At 38.6% G+C, this 17,315-nt stretch overlaps 1 protein-coding gene across 1 annotated transcript in view; it reads right to left on the reverse strand.

The window, feature by feature from the left end:
- The window catches only part of dx (deltex), a 148,445-nt gene that overhangs the window by 84,420 nt on the left and 46,710 nt on the right, over nt 1-17,315 (reverse strand). Inside the window, exons 3-5 of the mRNA XM_067141850.2 lie at nt 4,571-4,745; nt 4,258-4,479; nt 3,915-4,159 (exon numbers count right to left, since the gene is read on the reverse strand). Of these exons, the coding sequence (XP_066997951.2) occupies nt 3,915-4,159; nt 4,258-4,479; nt 4,571-4,745 (642 nt within the window). The remainder of the gene's footprint in view (nt 1-3,914; nt 4,160-4,257; nt 4,480-4,570; nt 4,746-17,315) is intronic.

Below are 17,315 nucleotides of genomic sequence, written 5' to 3' on the forward strand. Positions count from 1 at the left end.
CACTAGTTGCAAATAGAGGATTGTGGCAACATTTAGTAAATTCACAGAGGCTTGCAGACTGAACGCTGAAAGGCATAACAGTCTTTAATGATAATGTATGTATGTTTTCTAACAGTGCAATGACCTGTGATAGTTTTTGTTCCTAGGAATATTGTAACAAATAGCAGCGTAGATTTGTACGATATGTCTTCTAATTAAATACCAACTTTCATGCCAATCACTCCAGTAGATTTGGATCAACACTTCCACAAACAAGAGAAAGAAATGAAACTAAAGGTAGAATTCATAATTATACATCTCATTCAAAATAATGATTGATTGATGTTTGTTGTTTAAAGGGGCCTAACATCGAGGTCATCGGCCCCTAATGGTACGAAATGAGACAAAATGAAATGAAAACATAAAATTCCAAAATCCTCCACTGACCAGAATTCAAAGCATGAGGACGAAGAATGAATGGATGGACGGATATGAATTTAAAACTGTTCCGTGGTGTATCGTGGATCGCAGAGGTGAAAGAAGGTGCTGGGGTGAATGGGTCTAACTACAATGTCAAAAATTGGATTTATAACTTGAACTGAAGGTTATGTTTTCAACAATTTCCAACTTCGCAATTTTTACAGGTACAAGTAGCAAACATTAAACAAGATTGGGAAAAATCTAAGATTAGTGGTTTTACCAGATCATGGGCTTCAAGCCCTCGCTTCACTTTTCCTGAGCTCCTAGTTCAAATTTACAAAGAGCACAATTTTACTCAAGGGCAGAAATCCCTCAATACATGGAGCACCTGCTGTCTAAATTACAATATCAAGCCTCCCAGAGGCACTTTTACAACACTAGAAAAAGAGCTAACGTGCTCTCAGTTTTCCAAGCCTACTCAAGGCAACATAGCATGAAAATCTAATACTCTCTGGCCTTACAAGGCACTATTTACAACTAGAAATCTTATTACACAGAGGTATCTAGTACCCAACCTACAGGGCCTTTGTGAAAAAGAACAGGTTAAATAAACGGCCCGAGTACAATTTGAATGGAGTCGAAGGCTAAGCTCCAAAAATTTAAAACCTATAGGGCACTTGGCCAACGAAACAGGGGCTATTCTCAAACTACTGAGGTAGCACGCATGGAAATCACTTTAATACATAGCAGAAACAAATGCGTGGCACCTCAAACCAAGATGAAGGGGAGCTCGAGAGGGTATATCACTCTCTATCCCCAATTTACAGTTAAAGATTATATGAAGTTATTACATTAGCCGGCAGAAGTTACATTTTCAAAAAAGTAGGTTACATAGTTTATGATTCGGACCTTTCCCTCGGGTTAAACTGTGGATCTAGCAAGAAAGAAAGAAAGATGTTATGTGGCCATTACCTTGTAGAAGTTCTAGCAGCTGACGAAGAGGCCTCCCGCCTCCTGCTTGACGCACGCACACAGTAAGATGACGATCAATTGGCCAAGAGACGTAAAAATCCGCAGTTTATAAACCCTCGGGGAAAGTTCGAGACCATTAGAGATTAAACTAGCCACATCCTCTCATTTTTATTGGGTACATTAAAGGTTACACTCAAAATCGAAGAAGACTGTGATTGATAGAAAATTAATTACATAAATAAATCAAATAAATCAAAAGTTCCTTCACTTCGCACCAGGGGGCATGACCATAGTTTTTTGGTAGTGTCATATATGGAAGAATGTCCAAACTTCTTGATGAATGGCAAACAAAACAAGTAGAAATTCACACAGTACAGGAAACTTCACAATAACAAAATTACATTAGATTTCTGTGGAGACATCTTCTGAGTAAAGTTCTAAGCAGGTGTAGTTTCCATTTTACTGTTTCGCCAGTAGAGGAGTTCTTTTAGGCGCTAGGTTTATATGCGCGGCGTTGAGGTGTACCTCCCGGTACAAAAACAATCAGTGGATCCGACCTACAGTGCCTCCTCACATGCACAGAAGCTGGCACAAAACAATCATATTACCGATCAAGGGACTGCTTCTATAGCACGATGCTGAATCGATTATGCATATAGTCGAAATGGGTCCAAAATCCAGGTCGTCAGCCCCTCATAATGGTATTTATTGCTAGGAGAGTAGAACCATGCTATGTGTAATGTTGCGGTACTAATCAAAATTAGCTGAGACTTGTGGTATTCCACACATTATGGTACTATTTACAGGTAGTGTAATGCACACATGTAACACAGACCTATGGTGTTTCGCATATTGCGGCGCTATTTACAAACAACGCAAACCTATGGCGTTCCGCACATAAGTGGACTAACCACAGGGACCCGTACTATCCCGTGGAAGTCCTCACATAGAGGGAACTGAGCATAGGTAAGACAGAACCATGGTGTCGCTCATATACGGGTACGAATCACAGGTACTGTAGGACCCACATCCTGATTCACAAACTGTCGCTACTAATCACAAACCTATTGCGTACCTAACATAGTGGTACTACACGCAAGTAAATGCAACCCATGGTGTTCCCTGCGTGATGGTACAAGTTACAAGTAGTTTCATGGTTCTAATTGGATCCCTTGTTCGCCCCTCTTAGTCGCCTCTTACGACAGGCAGGGGATACCGTGGGTGAATTCTTCGTCTGCCTCCCCCACCCACAGGAGGTGTGTGTTTGGTCCGCAAGAGGTATTTTATTTCCCTCACGTCCACCGGCAAGCCAGTTAGGACCCCCCTATCCGCCACCTGGGACGCGCCATGTCATTCAAAATAAAGTAGCAGGTGAAAGTCAGGAATGTACAGATATACAAGGTGCGTTCCATAAATAATGTCACCAAATTCATAAAAAATCATTTATTGAATATATTCGTACAAATTATCAAAAATCTTCAAAATAGCACCCTCTTGCATCGATACGCTTCTGGGAGCGGTGTTTCCATGCCTGGAAGGCATCCTGGAAGGCCTTTTCCGTAATGTGTTAGAGGCGATGTAACATGCGCCTGGATTCTTTCAATCGTGTCCCAATGTTTTCCTTTCATGACTTCTTTTAAGCGAGGAAACAAAAAAAGAAGTCAGCGGGAGCCAGGTCAGGACTGTAGGGAGGCTGGGGAACCAATCGGGTGTTGGTTCTGGCCAGGAAGTCGTTGACAATGAAGGCACTGTGACTCGGCGCGTTGTCGTGATGAACTTTCCACGTGTCCCTGATGTCGCTTCGGCAGCGCGAAACCCTCCTTTTCAGTCACAATGCGGAAAACTGTTGTTTTTGCCATGTTTAAAGTTTGTGCTATCAATTGAAGGCTCAGCCGTCTGTCAGAGTTCAAACAATCGCGCACATGCGTCACATTTTTGTCGACTCGTGAGGTTGATGGCCGTCCACTGCGAGGTTCGCCGGTTATCTCCTCTCGGCCCTCCATGAACAACCTGTGCCATCAGAAAACTTGTGATTTGGACAAGCATTCAGTACCAAAGGCCTGTTGAAGTAATGGAAACGTTTCGGTGGCGGACTTCCCAAGTTTAACGGAAAATTTGATAGCGTACCGTTGCTCTACAGAACGATCCATTGTGCCGTGTTACATGAACTCAAAACGGGCTTGACGGAAACGCATGTCCTGACTCTCTGGCTGTTTGCTGCCGAATGAGACAAAGAGTGTTTGAAGCTAACACCCCCCTCCACCTAGCCCAGCAGGTTAGAACAAGCTGCGGTGTACAATTGCGTCAGAAAAAAATTGGTCGCATTACTTATGGAACGCACGTTGTATATGTGTTCCTACATTTGAGTTCTCATTAAACAATTAACATACGAGATATAAAATTTTAATCCAATAGTGAACGTGGACTTCGGGATGTGAAAATTTGTTATTAATTGGCCTCAAATTTATTCATTATGGTTCACTACATTATTTACAACTAAATGCAACATTATATAACATGAGTGAGATGATTGAAATGCTTACCTGAGAAGCTCGTAGCTCTCCATCTTTAGACTCGTGACTCAGATATGTGGAAACGGTATCTACACTAGGTCGTCGTCCACTTTTTGTACTACTTGAATCAGCGTCCAAAACTGAATCAGTTCCACAATTTGGATGAGCTGGTATAGTACCTTTGCTTATTACAGATGCAGTGGGCACTGATAAAGCTCCAGAAGCCACGGGTGTGCTGACATTTGTTACAGCCGAATTAGTATTTCCTTTATTAGCTACAAAAAATTAAAAATTGCCAGTTTAAGTAAAAGAGGAAAGGAATACTTGATGTGATAAGCAGGTGAAAAGAGAGAGACAAATATTTGTTACACACCAAAAATATTGAGATTACTAAGTATAGTTCGAGCTATATTTCCAGGACCGTCTCCAGAATTCTTGTACTTTTTAATGTTCTTCTTGCCGTTCCCATTAGTAAGGTTTCCTTGCTTTTTAGGCACTGATCCACTTTCCTTTGATAAAGAATTCACATCTTTCAGTCCTCCAGATGTGGGGACCTTGGAATGGTGGCTCTTATTACTCTGAACAGTTCTTCGACCTGAATCAAAAACAACCACCACCATTAAAGGTTAGACAAAAATACTAATGCATTTTTATTCACTATACATAGAGATCAAATGCAAACCTACCTGTCACACTGCTTAACTCATCAGACTGAACTTTTACCAAAGGATAGGGAGCTTGCTGAACTCTTCTTATATTGCGAACATAACCAGTGTTATTACGGACTTGGGTAAGGTTGCAGAAATTTATAATATATGGAAATGCTACATAAATTTTGCTTACATCCGTAGTTTGGTCTCCCTGTAAAAAACAAGAAGTTCAACTTCGTAACAACAGTACTGCACACCGCATCAAGTAATGGAAATATGACTGTACTCAATAAACACGTTCATTTTAACTGCTGAATATTAAGTTTTTTTTAGTTCATTATAAAACAATATTCAAGGACTGTTTTGATAATGATGATGATGATTATGCCTGTTGTTTAAAGGGGTCGAACATCTCAGGTCATCAGCCACTAATGGTACAAGATGGATGACTTGATAATTAAAATTTAAAATGTATCCACTGACTAGAATTAAAAACAGAGGATGATGAACAATGATTGCGAGTTTAAAATAATCAGTGGAACTAATTTGCAATGCCTTACTTTCAGTAAAACGATAGATGATAGACTATGGTAGAACAAGACATTGCCTTAAAATGATATATCATGCAAATTAATATTTTAAAAAACACATTAAAATATACAAACAAACTAAAACAGAGTAAATTTAATAAAACGTAGTAAACAATAATCTATATATATAAAATAAGAGTTTTGTCTGTACATTGCTTAGAATTTGGAAAGAATGGTATTTCTGTATCGGTCATGTCCACAGTAAAAAGAAATTGCACTTTTTTCTTTTCCGTAATTTCTGTCTGTCTCTTTGTATGTACACGCATCACTAGAAAACGACTAAAGAGAATTTAATGAAAATTGGTATAAAAAGTCGGGGAATAAGTCGCTACAATCTAAGCCATTAATAATTTTATTCACGCTGATAGAAATGGTAGTTTAGGGGAAGGCCTAAAATTTAATTTTCAAATATTTATGTTATTAGTGGTCTTATCTTAATAAAAATTGGTATTCAAAGTCGGTGAATAAGACGATACAATCTAGACTGTAAATAGTTTTATTCTCACCGAGTGAAATGGTAGCTTAGGGGAAGGCCTAAAATCTAATTCTTAAATATTTACGTCATTAGTGGTCCTATCTCATTGAAAACTGTTATACAAAGTCGGAGAACAAGCCACTACAATCTAGGCTATAAATAATTCTATTCACGCTGAATGAAATGGTAGTTTAGGGGAAGGCCTAAAATTTAATTCTCTAATATTGATATTATTTGTGGTTGTATCGATAAATACTAAATAACCAAGTTATATAGAATTAAATTTCTGCCCATTTATGTCTTATACATTTTTACTGTACCGGCTATGATAACACAGATATTCATGAATTTGTATTTTTGTTGCTAAGTCCAGATCGACGCCGAGCCACAAGAAAATGGGTTAATAGAATTTAATGAAAATCGGTATATAGAGTCGGGGAATAATAATCCACAGTCTAAACTATAAACAATTTTATTCACCTTGGATAAAATTGTAGTTAAGGGGAATGAGCCTAAAATTTCATTTTTAAACACCTGTGTTTTGGGCCCTATCGAAAAGTACTAGATAACAAAAGTTACAAAGAATACAATATCCGATCATTTATGTTTTATTCAGTTTTACCGTACCGACTATGATGAGTGGTATTTCAGAGTCTGAAGAAAACAAAATGTGAAGGCCTACAATATCGAAAGCGCATAACATTCATCAACAATAACATTACACTGACCACTGTTTGTTGTGATGTTATTTGTCTCTTATGCTGCCTCTCAACTCCGACAGATGGGATTACTGCTGCGTACCGCGTATAATAGCCTGACTGAATACTGTAGTAGCGGGAAATAGCTGGAGAGTTACAAAACGTTCTTCTTTAGCATTCCATTCCTCTGGTTCAAACATTTTCTGATACTGCTGGTACGTAACTCACTGGTTCATCATAGTATTCCAGCGGTTCGATCCCTACTCTGACACACTGTTTTGAATGAGCAGTGTGCATACTTAAGGCAGAGGCAGACTTATTAAAAAAAAAAAAGTTTTCTATTTTCTTAACGTCGCACCGACATAGACAGGTCTTATGGCGATGATGGGATAGGAAAGGCTTAGGAATTGGAAGGAAGCGGCCGTGGCCTTAATTAAGATACAGCTCCGGCATTTGCCTGGTGTGAAAATGGGAAACCACAGAAAACCATCTTCAGGGCTGCCGTCAGTGGGACTCAAACCCACTATCTCCCGATTACTGGATACTGGGCTCTGTTTCATAAAACTAACTAATAATATTAGCTAATAATATTAGAACTCATAAAAATAATTATTAGTTAACCAAATTCTGTTTCATAAAGATTTACACATGACTAATAAAATATCTTCACTAATATTATTAGTTCATTAGTCAGCTGATACAAATGGAGGTTAGAATCGGTCTATTGCAGGCTAATGCTTGACTACAACCGATTATTAATCCACATGTTCAAAAGGCTCACTTGATATTTTCGTTGTTGTAACTTCAATACATATGAAAATGGATAAAAGAAGAGAAAATAATGTGAGAAGAAAATTTCTTTGCGGAAAGTGATCGAGTTAAAACGTCAACTATTCGCAGCCTTTTGCACACTATAAGTCTCCTTGTTCCTTTTACTTTTTTATTTCATGTGCTCTTAAAAATCTCTGTTGAGATGGACTAGCAAAATCTTTGTTTACCACCCCTGTTGGTGGGGGCGGTAGAATAACAGCCACAGTATCCCCTGCCTGTCGTAAGAGGCGACTAAAAGGGGTCCCAGGGCTCACAACTTGGGAGCGTGTGTTGGCGAACATGGGGCACTGAGATGAGTCCTGCCATTGCTTCAACTTACTTCTGCCAGGGCCCTTCTCTTTCTTTAGGCGATACCTTCATTTTTCAAAATGTTGGATCCTTTCCATTTTTCTATCTGATTAGTGTTATTATTGATGATGGTTGCCTAGTTGTAGCCTACTCCCTCTTAAAGCAATAATCATCACCAGCATCATCTTGGTTTACTGGTGATATAAGCCAAGATTTTAAAAGATACTTGGAGTGTCCGAGCAGAACTGCACTAGAGAAACACAATGATACTGTGAATCACTACCAACCGGTGGAGTGCAATGCGAACCTGCTATTTTAAGGTTATGCTTCATTCCTTGCAATGGAACGTTCTATTACCTACCAATCAAGCAAATACTCAAAAGTTATGTAATCTAACCTAAATCTCCCATTGTAACGGTATTCATATGTTTGTTACATGTCAGTACAGGCTGTTTTTGACGTAACATTTATTGAACGGTGAATACCTACACTCGTTCCTTATCACTATTTGAATCAGAGTCTACCATTTCAGTGACCTTCATGATTTTATGCCAAAATATTAAAATACCACTCACTTTGGTTTCACTAATAATATGAATTATGAGTCAAAATACACTCATGGAAATAATCCTAATATTATGAGTGACTTTTATTAGTCATGTTGTCTATGAAACAACTAACAATTTTATGAAACATAATACTAATATTATTAGTTAATATTATTGGTTTCTTACTAATAATATTAGTGAAAGATGTTTTATGAAACAGGGCCCTGGCCGCACTTAAGCGACTGCAGCTATCGAGCTTGGTAGTAGTAGTAGTAGTAGTAGTAGTAGTAGTAGTAGTAGTAGCAGTAGCAGCAGCAGCAGCAGCAGCAGTAGTAGTAGTAGTAGCAGTAGTAGTAGTAGTATGACCTGGTCAAGGATAATAATTTAGGCCTATTCCAATTTATAGCACCGCATTTCACTAAATAACTCAAAATTGAACCCTGAAAAGAGTCGTTTCTTAGGAAAGGCTTCTTCCTCTTCACTTTTATTAAATTCTACATTCATTTTTTTCCAAATCATCAGTGAAGAGGGGGTTTCTCCTCTGGCTTGGAGGAAAAATTTGCCTCCAAGTCACATAATTTTTCCACCGCCATTGTAGTGAATTGATATTTTCCGACTCATCAGGTACTCCTAGAAAACAGATTAGTAAAAGGGCATAGTTTTTGCCCTGGGAGTCGCCACTATTCGACCCTCTCCCCGCCGAGAAATAGACAAAGAGTGTTCACGGATCACGGCTGTCTGCGGCTTGGTCATTCCAGCTCTGGAACTTTGGACTCTTAGATCGGCAGTGTACGTTAAAAGTGATAAAATATGTGGTGTTTCATTTGATCGACTATTTCATATGAAAGCATTGCTTTAATCGCGCCATTCCTACTGACGTCATTGTAATGTATGTTCCTTTCAGTTGGGAAAACCACTAAGACAGTCTTTCTGAGGATGTAAAATGGCAGGTGGAGAGTGAGTGTCTACAATTATAAGGAAAACTCCCCAACCTGATTGTGACTGATGGTATGCAAGTGGGTCTACCATTACAGAGAAAATTCCCTAACTCCGTCTTCATATGAGAAAAGATGTTTGGTGACTTCCCCGTCCTACCGAGGTCAATAGCTGCAGTCGCTTAAGTGCGGCCAGTATCCAGTAATCGGGAGATAGTGGGTTCGAACCCCACTGTCGGCAACCCTGAAGATGGTTTTCCGTGGTTTCCCATTTTCACACCAGGCAAATGATGGGGCTGTAACTTAATTAAGGCCACGGCCACTTCCTTCCCATTCCTAGACCTTTCCTATCCCATCGTCGTCATAAGGCCTATCTGCGTCAGTGCGACGTAAAGAAAAAAAATCTTCCCCGTCGTGTTTCTAGGGCAACGTTAAAAGCTAATCAATTTAAAACAATCTTGCTCACAACGTGTTCACTAGAATTCCGTATGCAATGTAGAATTCCGTAGCGAAGCACGGGTACATCAGCTAGTATGAAGAATAAAACTTTTGTTTTGCAAGTTGTTTTACGGGGTCTACTCAGCCTCGGGAGGTCAACTGAGTAGAGGGGTTTCGAATTCCACCTCAGCCATCCTGGAAGTGGTTTTTCGTATTTTCCCACTTCTCCTCCAGGAACCTAAGGCCACGGCCGTTTCCTTCCCCCTTCCTTGTCTATCCCTTCCGATCCTCCCATCCTCCAACAAGGTCCCTGTTGAGCATAGCAGGTGAGGCCGCCTGGGCGAGGTAATGGCCCTCCTCACCAGTTTCATCACCATACCCAAAGTCTCACGTTCCAGGACACTGCCCTTGAAGCGGTAGAGGTGAAATCCATCACTGAGTCCGAGAGAAAACCAACCCTGAAGGATAAACTGATTAAGAAAGAAAGAAAGATAGATCATAGTACTATAGGGCTATAATCTATCATTCCCAAAAAAATATATATTTATGGTTGGGACAACTGGCCTACCCACTTCCGGGGCCCATGAAAGAGAAACATTAAATATCTTTGTGGAGGGAAAAAGTTAAACATGATAAAGATAAATATGACTTCGTCTAGTTTTCACAAGTCGGGCTGAGTGGTTCAGACGGTTGAGGTGCTGGCCTTCTGACACCAACTTGGCAGGTTCGATTCTGGTTCAGTCCGGTGGTAGTCGAAGGTGCTCAATACGTCAGCCTCGTGTCGGTAGATTTACTGGCACGTAAAAGAACTCCTGCAGGACTAAATTCCTGCACATCGGCGTGTCCGAAAACCATAGAAGTAGTTAGCGGGGCATAAAGCCAATAACATTAATTACATTTGGCTTTTAACAAGCTGAGCATATCAGGCAAAAAAGGATCCTGGTGACATTTTAGTCGTTCAATACAGAAATGTCTTTGGGTGCTGTGACTTTGACTTTTTTCTGTTTGCTTTACGTCACACCGTCACATATAGGTCTTACAGCGACGATGGGACAGGAAAGGCCTAGAAATGGGACGAAGCGGCCGTGGCCTTAGGTACAGCCTCTGCATTTACCTGGTGTGAAAATGGGAAACCACGGAAAACCATCTTCAGGGCTGCCGGCAGTGGGGTTTGAAACCCACTATTTCCCCGATGCGAGTTCACAGCTGCGTGCTCCTAACCGCACGGCCAACTCGCCCGGTATTTTTACCCTTTGGTTTATTGACTTAGTTGTATAACCTAAAACTTAGGTTAGTTGGATAATATTTTAAACACCAACATCACTATTTTCACCTGTGTGCAATTATGTTATTTATTTCATTAATATTATGATAATTATTATAATTGAGCATTGTTAACTTATAGGACCCCAACAGACAAGCATTGGTTTTGTGTAGAGTTATACATTTATTAAATTCATGTTGTTTCCTTTCATGATGTACACGCCTATTCTTTGTTATATTGTAGTGTAGTTAGATATAGCCTAAATTTCTTTACAAATTAAGCTCTTCAATAAAGACATAAATAACTGTTGCATGCCAAGATAAATTGGTAGAATTAGAGCTGTCAAAATGGTTCATAACCCCTTTGATTTATTATCTTGACATGGATCACCCAAAACATAGGTTAGGTTTGGAGAATACTTTAATAATCAGTATTAATTAATGCACTGTTTATTACTTTCATATTCCAAGATGTAATTGAAGCATTTAAATAAAGCATCATACATTAAAATTAAAATTTTACCACTACAACAGCTGACATGGAAAAGTGATTGAAAATTCAAACAAATTCATCTTACGTTAAAATCTTCAAAAAAATAAACTGTAGACTTTTCCGATATATCACCAGCATTTCTCCGGCACGCCAAAATCCATTTCTCCCCAGTTTTAGCGTCTTTGGAACATTTATAAACAATTTGTTTGGGATGGTATGCGATGTGCTATTGCATATCGCAACTCTACACCATTTCTAGGTTTTCTGCCTCACTGTCTGTGCAGGATTCATTTTTTAAGCCTAAAATATATCGCTCAGATTATTATCCAATGTCTAGACCTCGAATTTAACCATACCAGACACTAACATAAAGTAGAAATACGTGAAGTGTATCCTGCTTCTCACAGCACACTATGTGTTATTTCGTTTTCTAATTCAGTCAACCTGTACGATGACGTCAGACCAATGAGATCGCGTACTTGCGTCACGTGACAGTTTCGTACATTGATTTAGATTTTTATCATGTTTGGAGTTATTATTTGTACATTCTGATCACATTTTTGAATTCTGCATGAAATTTTGAATCAGATTAGCATATTTTTAATTAAAACCCTGGATCATGCATGTTCCCTATTATTGGATGATAAAAGTCCCATCGAATTTTAATGTACAAAACGAATTGAAAAGATGGTCACATCGTGCTAAAATCGGAGTTCAAACTTGAAAAGCGTCGGAAAAATAAAGAAGAGAGAATTACATCACATTTACTCACAATAACGATAACATATACCAAATTGCAAATCTCTTTAAAAGACAGAACTTTAATTTAACTTTTAGGACTGTTAATAATAATTCTACTTCGTTTTTCAAACATCATAAAATCAATACCAGATCTAAATTCTCTAATTCAGGAGTCTATAAACTGAATTGTACCCCACTGTTCCGCCAACTATATTAGGCAAACAGGACGCAGCTTTTATATTCATTATTCAGAACTCGTTAATGCCAAAAAATAGGGTAAATTCTCAGCAATGAGTAGTCACATGTCTGAATACAACCATTCATTTTCCGACATTGAACAAGATCTTTCCATCCTAAAAATAGTTAATAAAGGTGCTCTTCTCAACATATACAAAAAATATTTTTATTGACATTGATCAAAGAATTAACCCCAACAGTAATCAAAACGAAATTTCCAAAGCTTACAACATCCTTTTTGAAGAAATTATAAAAACCTTTTTTCAAAATACCAACAATTGTAATGTTCTTAGTTCATCCGCTCCCCTCCACTCGACTCCCCCTACTACTAATCCCCTCACCCTTGCTCTGGAACATGCCGCTCCTAGCTCACAATTAACAGCAGACAACAGTCCCTCACGGAGCCACACGCGAGCCGGCCGGACAAAGGAGAGAGACAAACAAGGCGGAGAAGTAAATACTCAGATGCCGTAAAAACACTATCTATTTCAATATTTCGTACAAGTCTCTTACCTTTTGTTCCTTTTTTCTTTTTAGATTTTTCAAATAATTACCGATTGCAAGAATTGTCCCACCACATAATACAATTCAATATTGAGTTATTCCACCTATAAACAAGTCCTGTTTGATCAGATATTCACGTACTCAAGGCTTCCAACACAAGATGACATCGATGTTTTTCAAGTTTGAACTCTGATTTTAGCATGAAATTTTGAATCAGATTAGCATATTTTTAATTAAAACCCCAGATCATGATTTTGTACATTAAAACTGTGTTTTTTAAAAATCTGTATTTAAATGTGACAGATTGAGTCACCTTGACTCTTCAACATTTTAATATTATGTCATTGTTTTTAGTATTAAAGATTATCATGTGTTTTTACCATAATAGCTTAGGATGAAGACGTCTCACAACAGAAGAGACGAAACATGTCCCTTTTCTAAAAATACAATAAAAGAGAATACTGTATTGTACTGTAAAGGTGGAATCAACTCTATCAATTAGACCTTATTTCTTATTGAGGCTGACAATACGGATTTATTATGAAATTTATTTTTTGCGGTAGACTGAAGTGAACGAACACGAACATAGCACGCAAGAACAAGAGATTGACAATCGCTATACGCGTCGTGATATATAGGTTTTAATAAACCTCGCACATTCGTGTGCATTTCTCGTATTAATAAACATCGATATTTCATTTGAAAGCGGCCATTGAGCGAAGGACTTCTGGCCACTGGCGTACAAAGCTGAAATGGCGGGATATGAAAACAAATGTTTGAAGTTCACCAAAAAATAAGCTAAAATCGGGAGAAATAATAATCGGGAGGCGGGAATATCTGTTGAAAATCGGGAGTCTCCCGCCTAAATCGGGAAAGTTGGCAGGTATGCCTATCTGTGTCGGTGCAACGTAAACCAAATTGTAAAAAAAAAAAAAAGAATCATCTGCTGGAAATGCAGTGAGTGCAATCACAAGAGGAAGGACAGCCAGTAGCTGGTACAAGCATGGGAGAAGAGAATACAGATCTTGACTCGTTACCAGAGCAACGCCTTCTGTTGCTGGAATGCCGAGGCTTTTGAGGAATGATCTACTTTCTTCCCCCACAGAGAGTTGCACAAAGGAACATGGGTATCTCAGGGTGGCAAGTACTGGGCATGAGGAATGCCCATATGGGTCAAGTAATGATATAAATATTTCTTGGTTAAAAGCCAAACTAGGATTAGCCTGAAACCGAAACAAACATGGTCAATAAAGTGGAATGCTTGGAGATAGCAACATAACCAAGGAGCAAATCAGAAATCACCTACCTACTAGTTGAGATTAGAAACTGTTTGAGATGTTGGCTGAAGTGAAGGGTTCAGGTGCAATCCAGCAAGACAACATCAGAAACATGGTTGTATATACAGTAAAGACAGCCATAAAGAGATGAATCGGGAGGAAAAATAAGTAATTTAATGAGACCTCCAACAAAGCAATCATTAAGAAAAGGGAAGCTAGTGGCAGAAAACTGCAATCAACAGATAGGCTGAGATGTCAGTAGACCTCGTCATCTGTTTTATGAGGGATATGGTCTTTTTTTTATCATGTTTTAAACGTGATGTTTCAATCTATTTATAATTTTATATGTAACAAAGTTTTTACTTTTTAACTCTGTTTTTAACTATCTTTGTGTATTTTTATTATATTGTTTAAACTTTTAATCTGATTGAAATGCAGGACTTCCCTTTAAAGTCAATGCATTCTTCTTCTTTTCCTACTGCTTTTTCCCACACCTGTCGAATTGCGGGTGCGAACTGTGTCGCACATGTGGATTTAGCCCTGTTTTACGGCCATATGCCCTTCCTGACACAAACTCTACATGGAGGGAAGTAATCAATATTCCGTGTTTCTGTGGTGGTTGGTAGTGTGGTATGTTGTGTGAATGTGAAGAGGGGAGTGTTGGGACGGACACAAACAGCCAGTCCCCGAGCCAGAAGAATGAATCAGAAGCAATTAAAATCCCCAAACCGGCCGGTAATCGAACCCGGGACCCTCTGAACCGATGGCCAGTATGCTGACCATTCAGCCAACGAGTTGGACTTCAAAGTCAATGCATTATTTCATGCTATTATATTTTAATCCAATTTAATTTTTTTAATAAGAAAGTAATGGATTGCAAATTAGATCCACTGATTACACTAGAAACATGATTTTGCGGTAAAATATAAAGTATGTTTTTCAATGGAAATTGATGCCCTGAGTCCAAAAAGTGTCTTTTTTTCGTATCACGTCTAGTTTTGTTGCAATTCTGTTTTGTAGTATCGACATTCGTAAGTTGTAACGGTGAGAGATATTCTCACCCAACACTTTGGAATAATAGTGTGTTACGCATCAAGGGAGGGAAACACGTGATTATTCCTGTATGTGAAGATGACATATTGAGATTTAAGCGAGGGCAGAAGTTCTGAGTTCTACTTTTAGAAATTTAGATACGCAATATTAAGAGTGCAAGGGAAGTTGGACTGCAGGTAAGACAGAGTAGAGTTGCTATTTCAGACCACTTGTATAACCTCCTGAGATCCCATGTCCATCTGTTTTTCTTCACAGTATTCTGAATTTACATTTGTTGGCATAGAAACCCAGTGTCCAAGCAAACAGACTATATAGTGCTTCCATCTGTTGACCGCTACTTCAAGTAAGAAGCAAAACAAGCAAGCATTTGTTTCCTGTAGTGGAGGGAAATCATGGCAGGTAAGAGTCCCTTGTTATTTACCTAATAAGAATCAAAAATGTATGACGTTAAAACTTTGAAACCATAGAATTATACTAATAATTAAATATTTTCATATTATAATCTTTATTGATATGTTTAAATGCTGTAAGTAGGTGCAATGTTCATTAAAACTGAATGTCCATTGTAATGGACATCGGTACATGCTGACATTAATACCATGACTACAATAACTTAAAACTTTCAGCCAGCAGTTTTGTGATTTCAGCAAGTATTAAATAAAATTGGTTATTTTATTGTTATTAAAGCAGAATAATTAACTTTACAGGGTACAGATCATTGAATGCAGATGGTATTTTGGATATTCTCGTAAATGGCGATTTATCAGACCTTGAATTAAGTGACGAGAATGAACAAGATTGTTCAGATGTGATTACGCCTATCCTGCAGCAAGTGACAGACGCTTCAAATGAAGAAAATAATTCCAAGTGTTGCAGATAATGATGGACGGGAAAGACTTCAAGGCAGAAGACATTTTTGGAGAAAATCAGAGAGGTAAGTATATCTAAATATGCTCCCATAAATTTTCACTGCTGTGATTTTCTCAGAATTTCTAGCATGTGGTGGGGATTAAGGCCGAGATGATTTACTAACTCTATAATTATGGCATTCCAGATTTGATGGCCTTATAATTCCTGCACCATCAGTAGAAGAATCACCACTTGAACGTGAAGGCTGGAAGGCTTCGGACTACCTGAACCAGTATTTTGATTTTGTGCATAAAATGACAGAATTTACTAACATGAGATACTTGCAAGTGACAGAGAAGCCTCTGCTATTGACAAAGAAATGCTAGTTTTTATTGGGGCCAGCATTCTTATGTCTTGTTTGGGTTATCCACACATTAAGAAGTATTGGGCCAGGTCAACAAGAGTACCGGCAATTGCAGACAGAATAACCCGTGATATATATTTTTGTATCAGGGCTAATTTAAAAGTTACAGATGACATGACGGTCTCTGAAGAAACTAAGAAGACTGATAGGCTATGGAAAGTCAGGCCAATATTACAGAGGGTGAAGGAGGGGTGTTTGAAATTGCCACGTGACGGAAATGCAGCCATCGATGAGAAAATTATACCATTTACTGGCGTTTGCAGACTTAAACAGTTTGTCAGAGGGAAGTCAAATTCTGAAGGCCTTAAAAACTTTGTACTTGCTGCTCTTTCAGGTCTGGTTCTTGATTTCAAAATTTACCAAGGCAAGGGAACCTTCCCTGAAGCAACAGGTCAGAGCTCAGGGCTTGGTGTCAGTGGATCTGCTGTCCTAAGACTATGTGAAACTTTACCAGGTAGGACACATGTATTTTTTGACAGATATTTTACATCACTACCACTTTTATAAAAGTTAGCAGAAAGGAATATCCCAAGCATGGGCACAATAATGAAGTCTAGGGTGCCACGTGCAGTGCATCTAACTGATGACAAGATGATGAGCAAAATGCCTCGAGGAACTTCAGATCAGTCTGTTAGAGAGGACAGGGCAATTTATATAGTGAAGTGGTATGATCAGAAAGCTGTTCTGTTATCATCGACGAAAATGGGAGTGCAACCAGAAGACTCTTGCCATCTATGGTCAAAAAAGGATGGTCATTGTTCCTCGTCTTGCAATCGTAAGACTGTACAACTTTTATATGGGAGGTATCGATCTTACTGATCGAATTATTAGTTACTATAGAATGAGCAGCAGAACAAAGAAATGGACGGTGAGGACAATATTTCATTTTATTGATCTCAGCATTGCAAACAGCTGGGTGCAATACAAAATGGACAGATTAGGTGTTGGAGCCCAACGAAAGAATATCAACCAATTTCTAGACTTCAAGATTGATGTTGCAGAATCTTTTTTATCTCAAGAAGATGTACTGAATGATTCTGAGGGCAGCAAAGATGAGGTATCTGCCAAAAGACCAAGAACTAGCAATGGGACTGATGGCACACCGTGCCAAAAGAAAAGGCAACCCTTGCCTGTGAT

Source organism: Anabrus simplex, chromosome 2 (genome assembly GCF_040414725.1).
Source record: "Anabrus simplex isolate iqAnaSimp1 chromosome 2, ASM4041472v1, whole genome shotgun sequence".
NCBI lineage: Eukaryota > Metazoa > Arthropoda > Insecta > Orthoptera > Tettigoniidae > Anabrus > Anabrus simplex.